Here is a 17810-nt window from a genome sequence, read left to right as displayed (position 1 = left end):
CTGAACTTGGTAAGGAATGTGAAAAATAACAAGGGGTTCTATGGGTACATAGACAGGAGGAGACAGACCAAGGAGAGTGTTCCCCCTCTGATAAATGAGAGTGGAGAACTGGCTTCCTTAGACATGGAAAATGCTAAGGTGCTCACTAAGTGCTTTGCCTGGGTCTTCACTGGTGATCAGGCTCCTCATGTCTGCCAGGACCATGAACCTCTAGATCTGGGTGAAAGGAGTGTATTCTGTTCCAGTGTTCCAGTGGAACAAGTCCGAGACTTCCTCATGAAACTGAGTATACATAAGTCCATGGGGCCAGATGAAATGCATCTCAGGGTTCTAAGAGAGATGGCAGATGCGGTTGCCAAGCTGTTTGCCATCACATTTGAAAAATCATGGCTGTCAGGTGAAATCCGCAGTGACTGGGAAGAGGGAAACATTCTTCCTTTCTTAAAAATGAGAATAAAGGATGATCTGGGGAATTACAGGCTGGTGAGTCTCACCTCAGTGCCTGGGAAGATCATGGAGCAGATTCTTGTAGTTACGTTAAGGCACATAAAAGATAAAGAGGTGATCCACAACAGCCAGCATGGCTTCACCAAGGTCAGATCTTGTCTGACCAATCTAGTGGCCTTCTATGATGGAGTGACAGCATTGGTGGAAAGGAGAGGGCAACAGATGTCGTCTATCTGGAATTCTGCAAAGCCTCTGATATGGTCCCTCACCACATCCTTCTCTCTAAATTGGAGAAGTATGGATTAGAAAGATGGACTGTTTGATGAATTAAGAACTGGTTGGCTGGTCGCAGCCAAAGGGTTGTGATCAGTGGTTCTACGTCAGAGTGGAGGCCAGTCACAAGTTATGTCCCTTAAGGCTTAATCTTGGGACCAGTGCTCTTGAACATATTCATCAATGATATAAACAATGGAACTGAGTGCACTCTCAGCAAGTTTACAGATGATACCAAGCTGAGCAGTGCAGCTGATACACTGGAGGGAAGGGAAGCCATCCAGAGGGACCTGGGCAGGCTGGAGAAATGGGCCCATGTGAACCTAATGAGGTTCAACAAGGCCAAGTGCAAGGTGCTACACTTGGGCCAGCAAAATCCCAGGTATTTATATAGACTGTGAGAAGATCTCGAGAGCAGCCTTGTGAAGAAGGACTGGAGGATCCTGGTGGATGAGAAGCTGGACATAAATCAGCAGTGTGCACTGGCAGTCTGGGAGGCTAACTATATCCTGGGCTGCATTAAAAACTGGGTGGCCAGCACCCAGAGGAGGGGGGGGTCATTGTTCCCCTCTACTCATCTCTTGTGATGCCCTGTCTGGAGTACTGCATCCAGGCCTGGGGCCCCCAGCACAAGAAAGATGCAGAGCTCTTGGAACTGGTCCAGAGGAGGGCCACTAAGATGATCCAAGAGCTGGAGCATCTCTGAAGAAAGGTTGAGGAAACTGAGCTTGGTTATCTTGGAGAAGAGAAGACTCTGGGGAGAGCTCACTGTGGCCATCCAGTACTTGAAGGGAGCGTATAAGCAGGAGGGGAAACGACTGTTTACATGGATTGATAGTTATAGGAAAGGAGGAATGGTTTTAAACTAAGACAGAAGAGATTTAGGTTAGATATTAGGAGGAAGGTTTTCACCCAGAGGGTGGTGATGCACTGGAACAGGTTGCCTAGAGAGGTTTTGGATGCCCCATCCCTGGAGTCATTCAAGACAAGGCTGGATGTGTTTTTGGGCAGCCCGGTCTAGTGGTTGGTGACCCTGCCCACAGCAGCGGGGTTGAAACCAGGTGATCTCTGAGGTTCTTTTCAACCCAGGCCATTCTATGATTCTATAATGTGTTAGTTTCCACAGCTGTAATTCTAACTATTCTGAAACTGGGGCTTACTATTATTTAGTGTTTTGTTCAACAAGGATTTTAATTAGATCCTAAAATAAATAGGTTATTAACTAGATTTGAACCAAGTTGTGCACTGTCACACCTCCTTGAATATGTATTTTGGAAGCAAAATCATAAGAGATCATCATAAAGACATGCCAATAAAATGTTGAGACTGAAAATGGTGAGACATTTATTCGCTAATACTATGCGCACTAACATAATGATTCCATGACTTTCTTGGCTTTATAATCTAATCTGACCAGAATTTATCTGTTTTCCAATGATAAAAGTGTGGCAAGTATCATCTGTTAGTATTTTCCTGCAAGTAGAATTTATTACTTCACTAGTTGAGATATGGAGGTTATCACTTAGGGCAAATAAGAGCCTCATTTTGGACTGTCCTCTAGGAAGTTTGATTGAAATGCTTGGAGGTGCCACTTGTGTAATAAAAAATAAAAATATATCTTCACCCTCCAAGTAAGGAAAAAGCTGAAGATGGTATTGTGGGAGCTTGGTAGTAAGAAGTACAGATGATTCTTAGAGAGGATCAGTGACGCTTATGTTAAGACTAATGTAAAGGGAAGTAGAAAATTTTTAGAATGGAAAATCAGAGGCTTGAGAAGTTAGTAAGAACATTGTTCATCTGAAAATTTCCAGAGTCAACAGCCATAGAACAAGTGATTTCAAAAGTGTACAAGGATCAAGAAAAGAGATTTCCACCACTTACCAGAGAGAAAATTAATGAGGCTTTTATGTAGAATAAAGTCAGAAGGTGTTCAATGTGACCCAAAGTCTTCTCAGATGAAGTCCTAGCATGCACTGCTTCTAGGCTTAGCTAGATTGAGAACTGTGCATAACAAGAAGTACCTCAGGGACAACTCAGATATTTAGAAAATTCTACCTCAAAGTATGCAAAATTCTGTTGAAAATTCTTTGATGCGTTAAAGACTTTATTTGAAGGGTCGGTGTTGCAAATGCCAGCGTAAGATAAAGGGAATTTCACATAGCTTAGGGGTAGTTCCTAATAGTTTTATATTTCTGATTTTGTTTTAGAGAGTGTCAGTCTGCTATATCTGATCTACAATGAATACCAAATCTGCAATCAACAAAGAAATTTTTGCCCCACATGATGAAAGGATGCTGGGAGCTGTCCAAGTTAAAAGAAGAACGAAAAAAAAGATTCCTTTCCTTGCTACTGGGGGTCAGGGTGAATATTTAACATACATCTGCCTGTCAGGTAAGATTAAAGATTTTGACATCCAGTTGTCTGTTTTAGTTTATCTTCAATTAATTGATTACATGTTACCCATAGCTGTGCAGTGCTGGCTGATTTGAATCTTAGTAATGGAAGCAGAGAATAATAGCATTTGGAATGCAGGCCATTAATATTTGTGCTGCATAATAAATAGGTGATTTCTTTAAAAAATGTTCTCTTACAGCATAACTGCAGATTATGAAGAGAGAATATTTAGAAAAATCTTTTCCTATCAAGGTTAAGATATTTCTTGGAGGGATAAAATTTATGTTGTACTTGCTTTTTAAGCCCTGAAATTTCTGATTTGAAGCAAAAATATTTTCCTCTTATTTTTAATTACATCTGTTTCACTGAGTCCTTAAAAATGAAACTTTCATCCAGAATATTTTTCTTGTTGACATACAGAACCTGTGTTGGTCTTTAGTCACTTGACTTTTTAAAAGGTGAAGGAGGAAATAGATGCTTTGAAGGAGAAAATGATGTAAAGACCTGTTTTAGACATCACAGGTTACAGGAAGCAATGACCTATTTGTTGCTAAGCTGTTCACATGAATCATAAGTTTCTCCAAAGCAGTATTAGTGAGAGTCTGAATTTCAGTTTTGTAGAACAGGACGGGTACTAGTTGTACATTTTGCTACGTACTTTTTATATTTTCTAATGAAAGCAGCGTCCAATTCATTTACTTTAGTATATATAAATGAAACATTGAATTAAATCCCCTGTAGTTTTGGTGTCTGCCAACTAAGTATGTGTGAATATATATGGTATCCTAAGGTGTTGTAGTCATATTTTTAAGCATCAGTTGCTTCCTTAGAGGGTGTGCATCTTAATGGAAGTAAAATCAGTGGTCAGAGAACAAGTGCTCTCTGAAGATCAGTAGATTGCCATTGTGTTTGAAGTAAAGGGAAAATAGAGTTTAACGGACTCTGTCAAATCTTTTTTCACTGCAAATTAAATTGAAACTCTCAAAATGTAGAATTTATAGCAGTCGCAGAATTGCTGGGTTTTGAAACATGGTGCATAGGTTCAGAATTTAAATTTATATGTTGCCAAATAACATTTGTGAATGTATGTAAATAAGCATATATTAAGCATGAGCTGCACAGCATCTGTACACTCATAGTGATTCACAATTAGGCAAAACAGATTTAACATTTTCTACTTGCCATTTTCCCCCTTTACAATAGTTTAAAGAAAGGGTTTGATTCAGCTAGGATTTTTCTTGGGTTTGTGGTTGGGGTTTATGGTATGGGTTGGGGGTTTCGATTTCTTCACATAATGAAGGAAAAAGAGTTCTAATTTCTGACTTGTTATGGAACAAGGCTCAACTCATTTTCTTTTTGGTGGTCAGTTTTTAGAAGTTCAGTTTATTTTTCCTGAGTGGTCTTATTTAAAATAATAATTCTATTTTAGGACAGTGCAGACATGTTCAGAGTGCACAAATGACACATCTATGTTCATGAATAAAGGTTAAAGGCATGAGCTATGCTTACAGTTTTATATAGGTGAATTCTATTCATCTGATTGTTGGTTTCTTAATTTATTTATTTTTATTTTTATTTTTTTTTACCATTCTGAGGAACTTAATTTCTCAGCTCAGCCATTTCCATGTTCATGTGTAGCAGCCAAAATGGACTTAAAGATGTTAAATGAACTTAGATGCATCTAATGTCTTTCTGCAACAGGATAATGTTCCATGAGTAAGAGAAATAGCAGAGGTCTTGATTTCAGCATAGCTTCTCATTAATGATAATGAGAAGTATTCACAGTTTAGACAAAATTCTGTGTGTTGGGTACTGGAAATCTGCGTAATAATATTAAGAGTCACGTGGCATGCTGTTAGTGGTGTTCTGCAGGAGTATGAAACAGATTTGTATTAAGTATCATAGCAGTCTATGGTATCAGACATATTGTATGGGAATTTCAGTAGGTGACAACAAGAGACTGGGTCTACCAAGCTGTACTCACGTTTGAGGGTGGATTTATAATTCTAAAGTAATCAAAAATATGATCAAATGCAATAGGATCAAGCACAATTAGTCAAGAGTAATTGATGACACAAAACTAAAGGGTAGGTAGTAACTGTTTCTGCCACTATTGTTAAAGGAAATTGAACTAATAATGATCTTAGTTGCAGCAAGGAGTTGTGTTATCTTTATGGACTTATTTTTTTTTAATTTATAAGTTACTGTGCAAATGGCAGCTCTGCTGTATCCACAGTCAAACATGAATTTTATCTTGGGATTGCTGAATGCACTAATATATTCTGTGACCATCCATTTTTCTGTGATTTAGTATTAAGCGTGAGAAGCTTTGGTGGAGAGTTCTGAATGTTAGTTTCCACTTAAAATGAGTGTTGCTGAGTGTTGCAACATTAGTTTTAGAAACAAAGTTGTAAACCTTTCACTCTTGTCCAATTTCTTTTTTCCTCCAGGTTTCTGTATATTAGATAAATAAAGTTAGTGACTAAAATATCTTCATGTTCTTAGTTTTCTTAAACTGATTCAATCTGTCTTTTGCTAAGATAAAGTTTAAAGCTGAATTCATCAGTTGAAAGAATCTGCTTAAAAACTAACTTGTTAAGAGACTTAAAAATGTTTGGGAATACAAATGTGTCTTGCCTAATTATAGTTTAATTCAAGATTGAGTGCAGAAATCTAGACATTACCAGACATTGTAATAGCTGCTTTACTTTCTATTGAGTTTGTAACTGAAAAATTACACAATTTTTTGTAATTTAGTTGTTTTGTTTTCAGTGTTGGATTGAAAATACATTACAACGTAATTGTTGTCTACCTGCTTTTTTGTAAATGAGGACAGAGATCCTGAGTACCAGTTTCCAGAGGTGAGGGACAATGCACCACCCTCACCTTTAGGATTCCAAGATAATATAGCTGTTGTACTGAAGCATTAAAATAATCAAATGCTAAACAGTGCGAAGTGGGTAAGTAAGGGAAGTTCTTCCTTCAAAATTGCATTTGTTGTATATACTGGAGTTTGTATTTGAATTGATTACAAGAAAATACTCATTAATTCTCCAAAAAGGTGTACATAAAGCCTGACAGTTATGACTGAAGGCAGGAAAGAATGCTGCTGCAAAACTGCTTACTGCACTTGTGAAGACTGAAGAGTTGGATTACCTGCAACCTTCATGCCCTTTGTATTTACATGGCTGACAAAGACAGATGGGCAAGCATAGCCAAGGGAGATCCTAACGGAGTTATTTAGCTGAAGAACTGCAAGCAAGGAGTAGACAGATAAGAAAAACAGAGGTGAGGCGTGGTTGTTGGCAGAACAGAGAATATAAAAACTGAATTATCATTATTATTATTAAATGTAGGAAATTATTTGACATAGAGAAAAGGCAAGAAATTCAGAGCTGAAAGTGGGAATTTATCACCTCCTCCACACTAGCAGACCTACCAATGGTTATTGGATCAGATCTAAGTTTTTATTTTATAATCGTAGGCTCATATAATTCAAAAAAATATGTTTAGAAGAGCTCTTAAACTTATTTAGAATGTTAACTGAAGTATAAAATACTTTTAAGTGACCTTTTAAGGTCACTTTAGAGGTATAGGACATAGGCAATATTTTCTGAGACTAGTTCTGTGTTATCACTTTTGACATGATATCATTATGATTTCTTAGTAACTTTGAATATCAAATGGAGTTTTAATTTGTTATAATGCGCTGGAAGTGTTCCAGTTTGTGCATATGGAATTGGCATCGACCTTTTCAGAGCTGAAAGTCTCTTGCAGTTGCAACTGAATGAATCAGATGGTTCCTTCTGAACCTGAATTCTCATGTGACATAACACTTAGCTGCACCATTCTCTTTCTTGTCCTTCTTGTTAAAATGTTGGAATTTGTATGTAAATATTAAAAGATAATATTGTTCAAAACTTAGGGTGGAAACTTTTAGTTTTTTGCTGTTGTTGTTACTGTTCCTCTCTTTACTGTCTTCAAATTAAATTAACATGCTGTCAGTTCAAGGATTTATTTATTTTTAGTGACTTCTATGTGAAACTGCAATTTTCTGAGAATGATGAAAGAAAATCTAAAAGAAAGTGGGGGGGAAGAAAAGGCATAGAAAAAGTATACAAAAATTAGGTGTACATGCAGGGGAATAGCATATTTATTTTTTCTACTTTCACTAAAATTTAACCTTATTGACCACATCATGTTTTTTCTCATACAAAAAGTTAATAAGTTTTAAAAGAGATTTGTAGTTACCACAGTGTGCAGGGGTGGATTTTTCCCCTCTCCTGCTTCAAAGTATACAGAGAGACAGAGATATACCTTGTTAGCTTAATTAGTTCTGTGAATACCCTCTGTTTGGGCTCTTAGGACACACCAGCTAAAATCTAACACACCACTTGGTTTCACTTTCAATAATAGCTTCATATTCTGTTTTTGTCTCCAGCCAGTGGTGTCATAAAGTTGTTTTTCAAACATAAACTTGTTATTCCTTTCAAAATGACTGCTCATGGAATGGACAGTTGCTTGAAAATGGCATATATCCCTCCTTCCTTTGAAGGTAAGTTAATATGGCTGCCAGAAATTGGCCATAATTTAATGGGAAATTCCAGGGCAGGTTTTTTGCAATTGATTTTTCAGTGTGATACTTGAAGTGAAAATCGAAAAGTAGTGATAAGGCATTTTTGATTAAAATAATTCACTTTTTTGTGTGTTCTCACTTGTCATGTCAGTTTTGATCCTGTGCTGAAGTTATCATTTTCCTAGTTTATTTCTTTAATTTTTCCTTTTCCTGTTTTCAGGATCTTATAATGAAGAGAATTCTCAAGGTTTCTTTTTCTCAGGATTCAAGAAACCAAAGTAAATTTCATTTATCCACTCCTTTTCCAGGAGAATTTTGTAGGTAATTTGTCATATGATGTAAAGAGTTGTTATTGGTTATTTTTCTAGGGATATTTTCTCTCTGTTTAAACATAGTATTAAGGAGTGATGATAATACTATAGTGTTGATGGTCAAGCATAGGGCACTCACTCTGGAGGGGTATCTGCCCTACTAAGGTGTCAGGCTTTCCACTGTATGTTTCATTACTTATGCAAAGTAGAACATAATTTATGTCTTCTGCAAGTTCTGTCCAACCTGGACAGCTATTTGATGGCTACTGCGGATCAGTTGTAGTGGTTGCTGTAACCTCATGGATTTAGATTAGTACAACAGGCTGAACATCAGGCCTTCTATTGATACGTGAGTTTTATTAGGACATTAGACATTTTGGGATCTGTACTCAGTGAAAGGGCTGCCAGTTACATACAGTAGCTTTAAAGTAAAGAAAAGTGTGGCTACCATTACCAGTTCTCTGCCTAAAACTTTTGCCATTTTATCTTAAAGTATCTGTTAACTTTCTGTTGGTCTATGAAAAAAACTTCTTCAGAGTTCAGTTCTTGTAGACTAAGCCAATGATGCAGTTCAGTAGTGTGAATGGAGTTGCATTTGGTGGTTTTTCACACACATGTAATTCAGTTCCAATTCAGTGTCAGGTTCTTAGCATTTATTCTGACTTCTGTGCACTGATGTTTGTGTGTCTATACAGTGAGTTGACTGCTTACAGAGGTTTTTTGTCTGAAATCATACAACTGAGATAGTGCAAGTGCATGAAAATGGCTCTCTGGCCATGAGAAACATGAATAACTTCAATTGATAACTTCTGATGTTATGAAACAATTAAGACTCATATTATATTTATGGAAAAAATGAAGCGCAATGATAAAGATACTGTAAGGAAAACTTGTATTTTAACTGTAAGATCAGCGAATAATTAGTGGAGGCAACTTTGAAAAATTATTGTATAATATGTCATTGGAGACTTTAGCAAGAAGCTGTAGAATTGTGCCAAGAATTGCATAAATGTGACAAGTTTTACATTTAAGATGAAGAAGGTGCTCTGGGAGATCACTTGGGTATACTTCTAGATCAGTAATAGTACTATTTTCTCATGCATAAGCTACTGGTTATTATTTTCCTAATTGTATGGTTTGATATACTTACATGTAATTGTTGATGTATGCCCCTGTAAAACATGATGATAGGCTGGTGCTTGTATTTGTTGCCAGACAAGGTTAAATCCACTGATGGAGTTAATTTAAACAGTTTGTTACATATTATACAAAGAAAAATGAAAAGCTTACTAACTCCTGTGGAATTAATATTAAAGCCTAACAAATAACAAATTCTGCATAACAAATTCTAAGTTGGAAAACATGCTTATATCTTCAGATACACAAGAATGATTATGGCTTTTCACTGATCCATTTCCCCCTTATTAACGTTGCTTCAGAAAGGAAGTAGAATCCCTTTTAAAAGCTATAGAAGCTAATATGCCTCTTCAACATCCTCACCTTTTATTTACCAGGGTTTCTTTCAACCTTAATTAACCACATCAAGTATTTGGATGAATTTTGACACTGACTCATGCTTCTACTTTTCTGTTTAATATAGCTAAATCAAAATATACTGATGATTGTTCAGTTATTTTAAAACTTTAACTAGAAATGTAGTTATGCAGAGGCGTAATGTTTTCATTAATCTGTCTATGGAGTAAACAAAGGCCATTACAGATGCCTTTTTCTTGTAAGGAAAATAAAACATCCAAGAGATGTCTCAGAACTTCTTTAATGTGAGCCTTTAACATTGCACTTATTTTGCTTTGAGTTGAAATATTAGCTGAGCGGGTTTTATTGCTTTGTTGTTGTTGTTTGTTTGTCTTCTTTAAACAGTACTTAAACATCAGTTCTGTAAAGTGCTTCGTCCTGCAAATGGAAATCCTTCATAAACTAGAACAGGGAGAGGGAAAGATAAAAACTGTGAAAAAGCAAATGAACAAAACAACACAAGCAAACTTCTCTTCCTCCCAGTTCTTTCAAGGGAAAGTTCCTAAGCATCACTGTCCTATCTCGGTAATAACTTTAAGACAAAGATCTAATTATTCAGTTACCTTTACGATAAATGCATGTCTTCAGTGTTGTGCTCAGTGACTGGTATTCATTGTTCATACTGGCTATTAAGTTGGCCAAAGGAGAGCACTGATATTTTTGTATAACTTGACATGATTTGATTCAGGCAGTGGACTTGTGTGTCTGTATAGGCATATATTGAATATATACATGTGTATGAAGTCTAATTCATACTCAGCGACTAGCCTCAGTGCTTGCTGAAACTAGCAAAAATTGTTTGTAGTAATGCTGGCTGATTAGAGCTGGTGGTGCTCAAACATAGCCTGTGTCATGTTGTGGAAGACTGATACAGCTGACAAGGGTAATGTTAGTCTCAGAACAGCTTTCCTGTTCCATGACAGCCTAATGAATTTGCCACAGTGTAGAGATTGCAGGTGCAGTCAGTGCTCATACGAAATTGTTAAAATTGCTTTCATCTATTTTCATCTACTTCTAATTATGATAGGTTGTAATACTGAATACTGCTCTTAACTCTTCTTTTTTTTTTTTTTTTTTTTTTTTTTTTTTTTTTTTGGTATCAGAACTTTTTATCACGATATTTTTGAAATCTTAGCTCTTTGGTACTCAAAGGGGTTTTTAGAAATCTAAATACCATTTTCTCTTAATGCTCATGCCAAGTTCCATTTTATAAAGGGAATTTCTAAAATGTCCTCTAAGAGTCTTTGAAAATCTTTGAGCAATAAGATCACATAGGTGGACAATTGATTGCTTTTGGAGTTATTTTTCTTTTCTTCATTATTGATCTTCATGTCTATTTATAAACAGGAAAATAAGAGTTTGGGTTGTTTTTTTTTGACAGAAGGACTAATTTATTGTTGGTATTCAGAGAAATATCTTTGACATATATTGATGCTCTGAACCTTTCTGATTGTGTCCAGTTGTTCGATTTAGTGTAACCAAAACTTTGCATAAAATGTTTGCTTAGGTGGGTATCCTGTTTTAGCAAACCTAAAGAATTGTCTATTTGAAAGCATATAGTCTAGGATTTGTGATTTATTTCTTTATTTATTTTTCTCTTAAAAGTGAAGGAAGAATGTTTATATACTCCTGTCAATCTATCTCTCTGTATGTACTTAATCTAATTTACATGCAGGACATATTTTTTTTTAGTTTTAAGCTGCAGGTATACAGTCGTGCTTCTGATCACTGCTTTTTGTTTCATAGTCTTGCCAGGGGTTTGTTTTGCACTTTGATCTTTTATTTTATTCTATATAAATTTTACAAGATAGAAATATAGTAGGTAGATAAAGCTTGGAAGTTAACTATCACGTATCACTTTCAGTTTTATAAGGTGATATGTTGATCTGGGAATCTTGTGTTACTGCCTCTTATTTTATGGAGAGTTAAGATTTTTGTGTTGTTTTATCCTCCAACTCATGCACACATGCACATCTTGGAAAAATTTCCAAAACCTGAAAGTGTGATGTTGTGGGGGAGAGGGAACAAAACAAACAAAAAACCTGGATAAAGAAAAATAAGAAATCTGTATGAGATAAGTAAGGAATCAGACGTAACTTTGCAATAATAAATAGGGATAGACTTAACAGTCACGTATAGGAAGTGTTTATTGATGCAATAAAGTTATGTGTTAAAAAAAAAAAATACAAAAAAACAAAAAACCTTCACAAAGCTTTATGTTGGAGGCCTTATGTTGTCCTCTTACTCACAAAAGAAGCTTAATGAGGTTATTCTTGGCTGGAATATGTAGCCTTTCCATGGGGGCATCCCAAAATTACTAGACACCTTACAGAAAGTAAGTAGGTTGCAGAATTCCTTTCCTCCATTGCAAAAGATGATGGTAAGTGTATTTCTTTATCCATTCATTGGAATTATTTGTGGTTGGTAGGTTTGCATTCCTGAGGAGATGGAAGTAGCTTCCCTCAGTGAACACAGCATGTTTTGCTGCACTTTTTTTTGACAGATGCTGGCATCAAGTTTACTGGCAGGTCGAAGTGTTTGAATGTCATGCTGTCTTTGGAAATAGTTTGTTCATTTTCTGTCCAAATGAGTTTTTTGGCAGAGGTTAGTGTTATTTTATATGTGATTTAAAATAAAAAAAAAAATAAAAAATAAAAAACAAAGAAATAAAGAAGCAGAGCTAGAAATAAGAATGTAATATACAATGATTTATGATAACTTTGCCTCCAGCTTGCAATATGGCAGCTATGGAAACAAGACCTATCTGAGTGTCTTCTGATTACTAATTTTTGTAGAAATCATTCTCACTTTACAATAGTAATTCAAATTGTGTTTTGCTTTTAGGCAGGATTCAGTTTGAACAGTTTTCTGAAGTTTCATGGTACTGTAGTTTAGCATTACTGCACTCTGACTCATCGTGATACAAATAGTTCAATTTGTATCATATGGGGTAGGAAACATCTGGAGTTCTATCCAGTTGTATTTCAGAAAATGTTTCTGTCAATTACTATGTAGCTTTGCTCTGAGTTAGTTGTAACAGCTAGAAGCTCTCTTTCTCCTAGACCATTAATTGCAGTGTTATGAACTCACATAGGTAAACATCAGCTTAAAATCTTGTCCTGTTACTGTACTCTAAGCTGTAGGAATTAAATCCACTAAGTTTTTTCATAGTTGTTCTATTTGAAGTCAGTACCATCAAACAACTTTCAGTGTAGAGCAGCCCATAAGAAGTACTTGAAAAAGAAATTGCTAAGCCAATTAGAGTATTACATCAAGCTTCTCTGTCATAAGGTAGGCTTTTATTGTTGCGTTGTCAAAGATGAGTAACACGTTCCTGATCTCCAAACATTTTTTTGCGTCATCTGCAAATAATCATTTCAAAGTGATTTAAATACAAAACAGATCAGGATTGATAACTTCATCTGCTGTTGTGATTTGATTGTGACCCACAGTCATCCAAACTGCTGCCACAGAATCTTACATACTAATCAAGGAATAGGCCACTTATGACATACTGCAGGGGAGGTATTTAGAGCTAATTCTTCCCATTTCTCCCCCAGTGGTATAATATCTGAAAATTTCCAATTAGCAATATATACATTTATGCATATATGCTCTCTGAAATAATTGGCCTGTATGTATGGAGCCAAAGCTCTGTATTGCTTACATTAAGATTTTTACAGAAGTTGTTTTTTGTAATCTGATTATGCATGCCCTAATAAGAAGGATAAAAACAACATATGAAGGGTGGGGAGGCTGAATGAATATGAAGTATGCAAGGTTTTTTGACCTTGTGCCAAGGAGGAGCTGCCCATTTGTCTAAGCTAAAACAAACTCTAGTAACTGTTTAGCTGGAACTGCTTCACAGAGAAAGCCTGCCCCACCCTTTCAGTGGCTCTTTTGCTGTGTTTTTTTAGAGCTCTGCAGTATGTAATAACCTTTTGTAGCCTCAGGGGAATGATCACGTTACAACTGTACTGCAGCTCAAATTTTCCAGTGTTAGTGTTAGGAAAAAAAACCCTCATTTTCTTTCTATGAGGAATTTCACCTATTTTACCTGTGAGATGAAATTTTCCTCATAGTCTTTTAACTTTTTCCTTTATAGAAGCTTAAATATTTACCTTATCTTTGAATGGTCCTTCTGAAACACAGATCAATTTTCTACAAGCAGCTTTTTTGAAATGACTACTGTTAAATTACAGTTTATGGGAATATAATAAAGCCTGCATTAAAAATTTTTAATGCTTTACAGATATTTCATTTAGTATGTCAGAGGGTAGTGTCTCAAAAAACAAACAAAAAAAACAACTTGAGCAGTTTTAAATGGAAGCCTGAATCTTGACGATTTGGTCTCCTTGAAAGTTGACACAAGATTTTCTCATTCCTGTTGGGATGTTTAAGCTAATGAAGGACATTTATAAGACTTAAGGTAAATTCATTTTCAGGGAATTAATCTAAGGTATCATTTTAATCTGAAACATAGTCATCATGTATGTAAAATTCCTCAGGCAATTTTATGCTCTAAATGCAGAATCTGGTTGTTTGTCTGTATTGCCTCCTCAGATGTGTCTTCAGAGGAGATGCTCAGCTGGAAGGGAAGCTGCAACATAAGCTTCTTGCTGGATGAAATAACTACTAAATGCTGTTCATGGATAATATGATATTAGCCCCTGCTGTGTTAGTTTTCTTAAATCTCTGCCTCTTGTCTCTCTGTAGTAAGAGCTATTCTCTGTGACTGGATCATTGACTTGGAAGATAACAGATTTTTTAAATCCAAGGAACATTGTCTTACCAGTAACTTTGGTTTCAAGGCACATATACAATATATACTTTTCCCAAATGAGAGGAAAAAAATGAAACTTTAAATAAACAAATATTTCTAACCTCCAGTTATTATGTTCGTTCATCTGTAATCATAGCAGATTACTAAAGAAATCTCAATAGCTCTAACACTAGGTTATCTGAAATTGTCTAAAATAAAGTCTGAGCCTTGTTTATTTCTGATTTTTTTTTAAACCTACTTGAAAACAAGAGCTAGGTAAAGAACTTATGAAAAAGTTATCAAATATATATAGATAGATAGATAGATAGTTTGTATTTAGATATTACAATGTCTTTTTAATAACAGTTTTCTTAGTTTTTCTTAAATTTTAAATAAGAAATTCTAATTTCTTAAGTGAATGTAGCATACAAATACACACAAATTATTCTTTAGCTGTATCATCTATGTGAGGGAATTTTGGTTCCTTACCCATGGTTCACAGTGTAATGCAAACTAGTTTGGAAGCTAAAGAACAGAAATGACCTTCAACTATGGAGAATGTAAAATTTGAAAAGGCTTGAAGAGATGCTGTGAAATTTATCATGAATTGAAGAAGAAAAGAAAATGTCCTGTTACAGCATTTGAAGGATTCTAAAATTATAGACCAATGTATTTGTTGAGGTATTAATTTGTTCAGTTAGGCTCTCAAACACTGATATTTATTGCTTTATATAAAGGTGAGCTTTTGGTTTTCTAGCTAGGGACTGATGTGGCCTTCTAAAATATTTTTTGTGCTAATGTCAATTAGCTTATTTTCTTAGCAAGGAGGAGGGCTTGGGTGGTGACCGATATGTACAATATGATGATGCCATTTTGAAATACAGATGTTTAAACCTGTACTGCAATCCTGTGAGACTAAGGGATTTTAACATTATCATCCAGTGGCAGTGGCTTTTTTGCATTCCAGTTCATGAGAAATAACACAGATTTCATTAATGCTCTAATTGTCTTTTAAATGGAATAAAAACTACCTTTTTTAGTCATGTTTCACTACTTATGTTATGCTAATTAAATAGCATCTCAAAAAATTAATGTGTAATGGGGCAATTGTGTTATTCAGATTGTCTGTCTGCTAAAATTACTCAGAACAGCAGTGTAAGCAAGTAGAATTATTGCCAAGAGTTATATTTGCCATTCATTTAGATAATACAGTCTCCAAATCTTGAGTCATCAGTTGTGTTATTTCTTAGTACCTCTTTGAACTCAAAGCTGAATAGAGAAAATCTTGTAATTAGAGATATTTACAGAAATTCCACAGCTGGAGACTGACAGCTGGAGAAAAGTTTGTGTTGCTGAACAGATGCTGTACCGATCTAGAGACATTCTATGTTTTGGGTATTCTGTTTTGTTGAATTTTTGCATGACTTTTGATGACTACCAGATGAAGACCATTCAAAGTTTAAAAGCAGTGAATCCTGCAAGTATTGTAAACAGTTTAACTGGACAATTATTTGCTTTTTTGAGTTAGTATGGGCAGTGAGAACTTGTCTGAAAGTTGAGCATTTTCTCATGAGTTCTGTACAGGGGATCATATACTAGAAAGGCAGAGAAATTTTTCCTGAAATATGTTCTGACCATAAAGATTGATTTTTAAGAAGTCTGAAAAATCAAGAAGGAAAAATTAGGAATATGGTAGATTTATATGCATAACTCCGAACAAGTTGTCATTAGGACACATTTGTGTGAATGGAATATTGGAAACAGATGTTAGCTTCTCTTAAATCTTTGAGATTCAGCTATTAATTTCTAGTATAGCTAGTTCTGCTTTGTCTTGCTTTTCACTTGTTACTTTTGCAGTGTAAATAGGACTTCTATTGACTTTACAGTTGTTCATGATTTCATTTTTTTCGTATAATATCAATGCAAATAATTCACTGCTTCTCTTCTTTTTGCACAGCGCTCTCCATAAGTACTGACATGTAGACATAAAAAAAAAAAAAAAAATAGAACATTACATCATCCATGTTTTGAGGCTTCAGTGAACAACACAGGAAATAATACAAACTCATTTCCGTCTTGACATATTCAAGTTCACGTGTTTTAAAACTAACTTCAGACCTAGCTCCTCTATTTCTTATAAGTAATCTCACAGCATTTCTTTTAAAAGATTGCAGATAAAAATTGAATAATATGCTGACTTAATTTTTTCCATAAAATTCTTATCCTTGATGGTGTAACATCTTAACAACACAGTTTGTCAAAAATCTGTCTACACAGAAAATTGAGTTTTAGAAAATGCAAATTATTTGGGCCTTAAAATGCTGCAAAATCAGATAATTCCTCCTACACTGTACCATGAATACATCAATTTGAGGGCTGATTTAAAATTAAATAGTTTACATAATAAGGTAAAAATAATTTTATTTTTAATGGATTTTTTTTTTTCATTTTGAGCCTTACATGCTTACCTGAAGATTTGGGCAATATTCAATAAATTCTAGATTTTTAGCATAATAGATACACATCAACTTTGTCAAACTATGTTCTGACCATGTGCTTCATCTGTCAAAGTAAAGTGACTCAGAGTACACAGAATTTCCTAGAATAGGAATAAATTGAGTGACATGTCCTTTATTTTCAGATGCTATTTTTACTAAGCCAGTGGTTTCATGATCTAGTTAACAATATTCTTGAAACAAAGACAGTTACCACTAAGTTGCTAAGTGACTGTAAATTTGCATAAGGGGAAGTATTAAAATAAAGATAAGGACTAGACAACCCACTTGTAATTTTTCTAGTTTAAAACAGAGAATTTTTGACTTCTCAAGTTCAGTCTTTTGACACTAACAAAGAATAGTTTTGTCCTCTTGGACTCCAGGTATGAAGAGATACGTTAGAACACTTGAACTGTAATGTGACCCACTGCAGGATTACCTTGCACAAGGAGCTCTTTTTTCTTGTTACCCAAAGAAGTTGTCTTTCCATCTGAAATAGAAAGACCTTCTTAGTATTGTAATAATTGTATTGCTATGGAAATGTTCTGTGATGGTTGGTTGTTGTGGGGTTTTTTTGTTTTTGTTTTAGCACTGTAAAGCATTGTATTTATTAGAAGTCTTGGGACTACTCATGGCTTCTGATAAGCTTAGAGTTTAACAATCCCGAGGAGGGTACACCTGTGCCACAGTTCTTCTCACTACCACTTTTTGGCACACCTTTGTGTTGTACTGTGCTAGTGTGTAGTATCTCTGCGTAGTGTGCTTTAGCTAATGATACTCGTAGTGATTTTATTGAAACAGAATCTGTGTTAAGGGAATAGCAGACATAACTTAACTTACAATGGAGAAAAAGTCACAAGGAGTGGTGGTGGCTACAGAATATTCAATATCAGATTAAGCAAATCATCAATATACTATTTCTGGATATTTCAAATATTTTGAGGGTCTGTATAATTTTCTTCACAACTGTAGTATGGGTATGGATGTGATTTGGATGATAGAAGTAATAATTTAGCTTG

At 35.1% G+C, this 17810-nt stretch overlaps 1 protein-coding gene across 6 annotated transcripts in view; it reads left to right on the top strand.

Moving 5' to 3' along the window:
• Positions 1 to 17810, top strand: part of STXBP6 (syntaxin binding protein 6) — an 85723-nt gene that overhangs the window by 28790 nt on the left and 39123 nt on the right. For 4 of the 6 annotated variants that reach the window (XM_090141272.1, XM_090141274.1, XM_090141273.1 and 1 more), the window contains 2 exons: positions 2928 to 3111; positions 7556 to 7669. The exons of 1 other annotated variant lie outside the window; for it this stretch is intronic. In XM_090141272.1, coding sequence (XP_089997398.1) covers positions 2958 to 3111; positions 7556 to 7669 — 268 coding nt within the window. In that variant the 5' untranslated portion in view covers positions 2928 to 2957. The remainder of the gene's footprint in view (positions 1 to 2927; positions 3112 to 7555; positions 7670 to 17810) is intronic. One more of the 6 variants, XM_031593748.2, reaches the window with a different exon arrangement.

Source organism: Phasianus colchicus, chromosome 5 (genome assembly GCF_987193195.1).
Source record: "Phasianus colchicus chromosome 5, bPhaCol1.hap1.1, whole genome shotgun sequence".
Classification (NCBI taxonomy): Eukaryota; Metazoa; Chordata; class Aves; order Galliformes; family Phasianidae; genus Phasianus; species Phasianus colchicus.
The sequence above is the reverse complement of the archived record's forward strand: the minus strand, read 5'-3'. Positions and strand labels throughout refer to the sequence as shown.